Here is a 5,321-nt window from a genome sequence, read left to right as displayed (position 1 = left end):
TTCAGGATGCCCTTCTGCTTGGCGGTGTACGGGCAGAACGGACACTTGTGGAGCTTCACCGGCACTAACAAGCCATCTCCTGCAGGGGAGGAAAGACAATTAAAACAAGGAACTATACAGTACAAACTGGTACCACCAAGACATCACCTGCAGCATTAATGAGTTAGTCCTTTAGTCGATGTTATAAAGTTAATATAATGTCACAATTTGATATGGTCTTTTTTAAAAAGGAAATCTTCTTGTCATGAAAGGAGAAAGAAACCCCCTGGTCTAAACAAAAGCGGCAAGAAAAAAGAAACTTAAGTTTCATTAAAACCTTATAGAGATAAAACTAACTGAATGTAATTACCTGTGTCCTCTCCGTACCAGTCGCTCTGTATCTCCATAATAGAGGAACCACCCATCCCCAGTCCCTCATCCACCCTGCCTCCCCCACCCCAGAGGCCCATTCCCTGGGCAAACATCTGGCCCTGCTCCCCTCTGTCCATGTGGGGGCTGGAGCCGCCTCTCAACAGCACATCCATGAACTGCCTGGCYTGGCAGCCCCCGAAGCCCAGGGAGGAGCGCTCGCTGCTGGGGGAAGGGCTGGAGGACGTCAGCCTGTCATGGAGGTGGTCTGGGTGCTGGGTGTGGGGGGGGGGTCCCATAAACAACGTCAGGTTTTTGGTATCGGGAGATCCCTCCTCGGGCTCGTCATCGGGGTCGTACTCGATCTTGGGGTGCACCAGTTCTAGGGTCAAGCCAGAGGTTGAGGAGGAAAGGGGGTTCATCAGATGMTCCCCGTGTCCGTGGGGGGTCAGGCCCCCAATAATATGAGAKGGGAACTCCCCTCTGGAGCTGCAGTCGCTCTCAGAGTCTCTGCTAGGGCCGGGGGGCGTGGYGATCCTGGGGAGGGCTGCTGCCGAGGATGGGGGGTCTGTGACCGTGGACGGGGAGGGCTCTAAACTTACATGAGTAACTCCATCTCCGTCTAGTGACAACGACGGTACAGSTACAGCTACAGAGGCTCTGGAAGAGGGAGGTGGCATGGCTGGGGTTCCACTGTCAGCCGGACCGTCTCTTTCCTTCTCTTTGTTTCCATCCCTCTCTTTCTCCCTATTACAGATCTCCAGAGAGGAYCGGATGTAGCCTTTACAGAAGGACACCACGTCAGTCATCTGGAGYTAGCTGGCCGCTGACATCACCTCGATGACGTTGTCGCTGCGCAGGTCCAGTCGACCCGAGTACAGGAAGTCCAGGATGAAGGAGAAGGCCTCGGCCGTCACGATGTCCAGAGAGGCCGTGCTGTGGTGCTGACCGCTGTCCTGAGGTGTTGGAGAGATTCCAGGAAGTAAGGTATATTGTAAACAGGCTATAAACTAGATTAGCACTTTACCAGCAGTTTACCCAACCAGTGTTCTTTCCCTTTAAAAAAAACAGGAGTGTCTGGGTGACTATAGCATTATCAATTGACCTTTATTTTTAAACACGTGAAAGCACCAAGTAAAATAATACACAGGCTCCTTAATTACACATTTTTGTATCAATACCACGTAAACTTAATAAACACGACTCACCTGTAGGTAGTGGACCAATAGGGCMCGGAAGTAGCCGCTGCCGGCGAATAGGACGTTGCGATGGGCCTTGAAGACCCGTCCCTCAACGACTATACTGCAGTCACAGAAGAAATCTCTCTTCCGCTGCTCATTGAGCTCACACAGCAGCTTAGACTGGTAGCCCGACACCTCCATCTCCACAATTCTTTCTGATAGATACAATTAGATTAGATAGATAGTGGTGGAGAGAGGAGAGAGGGGGGGGAGAGAGATGAAGAGATAGAGTATAAAGCAGAGAGACTAAGAAGAGAGGAGAGAGAGACTAAGAGAGAGAGAGAGAGAGTAAGAGAGAGCAGAGAGAGACCAGAGAGAGAGTAAAGAGAGATTTTAACATTGTAAACAAGCTTTGGCAATATGTACATTGTTACGTCATGCCAATAAAGCAAACTTGAAATTGAATTGAATTGAAATTGAGAGAGAAGAGAGAGAGAGAGAGAGAGAGAGAGAGAGAGAGAGAACAGAGAGAAAGAGAGAGAGAGAGAGAGAGAGAGAGAAGACCAGAGAGACAGAGAGAGAGAGAGAGAGAGAAAGAGAGAGAGAGAGAGACAGAGAGAAGAGAGAGAGAGAGAGAGAGAGAGAGAGAGAGAGATGAGAGAGAGAGGAGAGAAGGGAGAGAGAGAGTTAGGACAGCTTGGAGTGGTAGCTTGACACCTCTACACAACACTCCTCAATGGGCACTAGAGAGAGAGACAGAATGAGAGGGATTGAGAGCGCGAGAGCAATGTGAGATAAGACAGAGAAAGAGGGTGAGCAGAGAGAGAGAAAGAGAGAGAGAGGTGTAGAAAGGACAGGGCTGCCTATGTACTAGTAAACAAACCCCTCAGCCAGTTCACTCTCCTCAACCTTCCACCCCAGGCCTTTTGACCTCCTGGCGCAGTACATTCATGTGACCCCTGTCTACAACTAACTACCCCCTCACCTTGCCTTGAAGAGAAGATCCACAACTGATAACCACAGAAAGGCTCTGTGGAGAAAGCTCGAAACTAAAAAGATAGTAGCAAGCTAGGAGAAAGGTTTTTCATCGTCTCCAGTACCTTTTGTAGAATCACAAATGTAGAAGTAGCTATATTTTGTAACTAGCTAGAATAAAATGTATTGATAACTATAGTAACCAATCTGTCTATGCTAGAATATTCTGTCAACTAYCTAGCGTTACATTTATCAAACATTCCGTACAAATGAACATAAAAGACAAACATTTAAACAAGTATAAAACAACGTTACCTGACTAAACCTTGAAATTAGTCGTAAGTTAACACATAGGTGGATAAGTTGTTGTAGCCTCAGCAGCTAGCTAGCTAGCTAACCACAACAACCACWGCCCACTTCCTCATTTCTCCATTCTGTGTGAGAGTCACAAGATTCGGCCAATGAGAGACGAGAGAAATGTCAGGTGGCGGCTAAGAGAGGGGATCAGCCAATCACATCACGTAAAACTAGACTGGGGTGGGCTTTTAAAGTTATAGCCTGTAGTTGAATTTATCATCACCAGAGGGCAGAAAATCACTGCGTTAGCCCACAATATAATCACGTGATGAACCTCTTACGTGCAAAAAAGATTGCTACTTGTGTTTCTCTTTAACCTGTTTGGTAAACAGGGATGGGGTACATTCCATTTCAATTGTTTACAGTTCTTAAATGTAGTTATTGCAGTTCATAAATGTTGGGCAAAATACACACAATGTCAGTGAGGCATTTCCTGAGTTGGAGTAACTCAGACTGGGATGGAGTTCCTGGCCTATTCCTCCCTAGGCTCTTCATATCCAAAGGAATTGGATAGCGGTTGGTAGATAGTAATACACCTAATAGCTCCACCGAACTGTCTGATAGGTTAGGAAGCTGAACTCTGTCCATTCCTTGTCAGACCAGCGCCAAAGGGTTGTTCCTACCACAGGCAGCTTGCACCCTGAAGCCCTACCTCGCGCCCTACCTCGCGCCCTACCTCACGCCCTACCTCGCGCCCTTCCTCAAGCCCTACCTCGCTCCCTACCTCACGCCCTCCCTCGCACCCTACCTCGCACCCTACCTCACGCCCTACCTCGCGCCCTACCTCACGCCCTACCTCACACCCTACCTCACGCACTACCTCGCGCCCTACCTCGCACCCTCCTTATGCGCTTGCCCACATTGTCGTTTGAGGAATGTTTATTTGCCTGTTGTTCCGGAGTAAAAAGAGTTTCCTTTTTTATTTTAGGAGCGAAAGTAAACAAATAGTTCCTTTGAGGGAGCGCCGACCGCATCCTTTCAGATCCACTAAAAACCCTCTGGAGTTTTACACCCCCGAGGGGTCCCGGGTTCGACTGGGCAGAACACAAAGACACACACACACGCACACACACACACACACACGCATGCACGCATGCACACACGAAGACCCCCTATTTAGAGAGAAGACGCCCCCTCTTTCTAAGAGAAGACCCCTTTTAGCAGAGAAGACCCCCCTCTTCAGTAGAGAAGACCCCGCCTTCTTTAGAGAGAAGACCCCGCCCTTTAGAGAGAAGACCCCTCTCAGAGAGAAACCCCCTCTTTAGAGAGAAAGACCCCTCTTTAGAGAGAAGACCCTGCCCTCTTTAGAGAGAAGACCCCCCTCTTTAGAGAGAAGACCCCCCCTCTTCAGAGAGAAGACCCCTCTTTAGAGAGAAGTCCCCCCTCTTTAGATGAGACAGACCCCCCCTCTTCAGAGAGAAGACCCCCTCTTTAGCGAGAAGACCCCCCTCTTCCGAGAGAAGACCCCCCTCTTTGAGAGAAGACCCCCTCTTTAGAGAGAAGCCCCCGCCCTCTTTGAGAGAAGACCCCCCTCTTTACGAGCAGAAGACCCCCCTTTTAGAGAGAAGACCCTCTTTTAGAGAGAAGACCCCTCTATTTAGAGAAGAAACCCCCCTCTTTAGCGCGAATGTCCACCCACTCTTCAGAGAAGAACCCCCTCTTAGAGAGAAGCACCCCTCCTCTTTAGAGAGAAACCCCCCTTCAGAGAGAAGAACCCCTCTTTAGAGAGAAGACCCCCTCTTTAGACAGAAGATCCATCCTCTTCAGAGAGAAGCCCCCCCTCTTTAGAGGAAGACCCCCCCTCTTTAGAGAGAAGTACCCCCTCTTTAGAGAGAAGACGCCCCTCCTTCAGAAGAGAAGACGCCCCCTCTTTATAGAGAAGACCCCCCCTCTTTAGAGAGAAGCCCCCTCTTTAAGAGAGAAGACCCCCCTCTTTAGAGAGAAGACCCCCCCTCTTTAGAGCAGAAGAGACCCTCTTCAGGAGAGAGACCCCTCTTTAGAGAGAAGAGCCCCCTTTTAAGAGAAGAAACCCCCCCCTCTTTGAGAGAAGACCGCCTTCGAGAGAAGACCCTTCTTTAGTAGAGAAGACCCCCTCTTTAGAGAGAAGATCCCCTCTTCAGAGAGAAGACCCCCCCTCTTTAGAGGAGAAAGACCCCCCTCTTTAGAGAGAAGACCCCCCTCTTTTAGAGAGAAGACCCCCCTCTTCAAGAGAGAAGACCCCCTCTTTAGAGAGAAGACCCCTCTTTAGAGAGAAGACCCCCTTCAGAGAGAAGACCCCCCCTCTTTAGAGAGAAGACCCCCTCTTCAGAGAGAAGACCCCCTCTTAGCGAGAAAGACCCCCCTCTTTAGAGAGAAGACCCCCTCTTTAGAGAGAGACCCCCCCTCTTTTAGAGAGAAGTACGCCCCCCTCTTCAGAGAGAAGACCCCCTTCTTTAAGAGAAGACCCCCCTATCCCCATCT

The 5,321-nt window shown here is 49.5% G+C and overlaps 1 protein-coding gene across 1 annotated transcript in view; it reads right to left on the bottom strand.

Annotated features, from left to right (window-relative positions):
* The window catches only part of zbtb8b (zinc finger and BTB domain containing 8B), an 11,528-nt gene extending 8,588 nt beyond the window's left edge, over positions 1-2,940 (bottom strand). Inside the window, 4 exon segments of the mRNA XM_070441140.1 lie at positions 263-265; positions 350-1,304; positions 1,557-1,744; positions 2,820-2,940. Of these exon segments, the coding sequence (XP_070297241.1) occupies positions 263-265; positions 350-1,304; positions 1,557-1,730 (1,132 nt within the window). The 5' untranslated portion in view covers positions 1,731-1,744; positions 2,820-2,940.
* Positions 2,941-5,321: the final 2,381 nt, after the last annotated feature.

The sequence above is a fragment of the Salvelinus sp. IW2-2015 genome, unplaced genomic scaffold, assembly GCF_002910315.2.
Source record: "Salvelinus sp. IW2-2015 unplaced genomic scaffold, ASM291031v2 Un_scaffold3505, whole genome shotgun sequence".
Classification (NCBI taxonomy): Eukaryota; Metazoa; Chordata; class Actinopteri; order Salmoniformes; family Salmonidae; genus Salvelinus; species Salvelinus sp. IW2-2015.
This window is presented reverse-complemented; position numbering and strand designations above follow the sequence as displayed.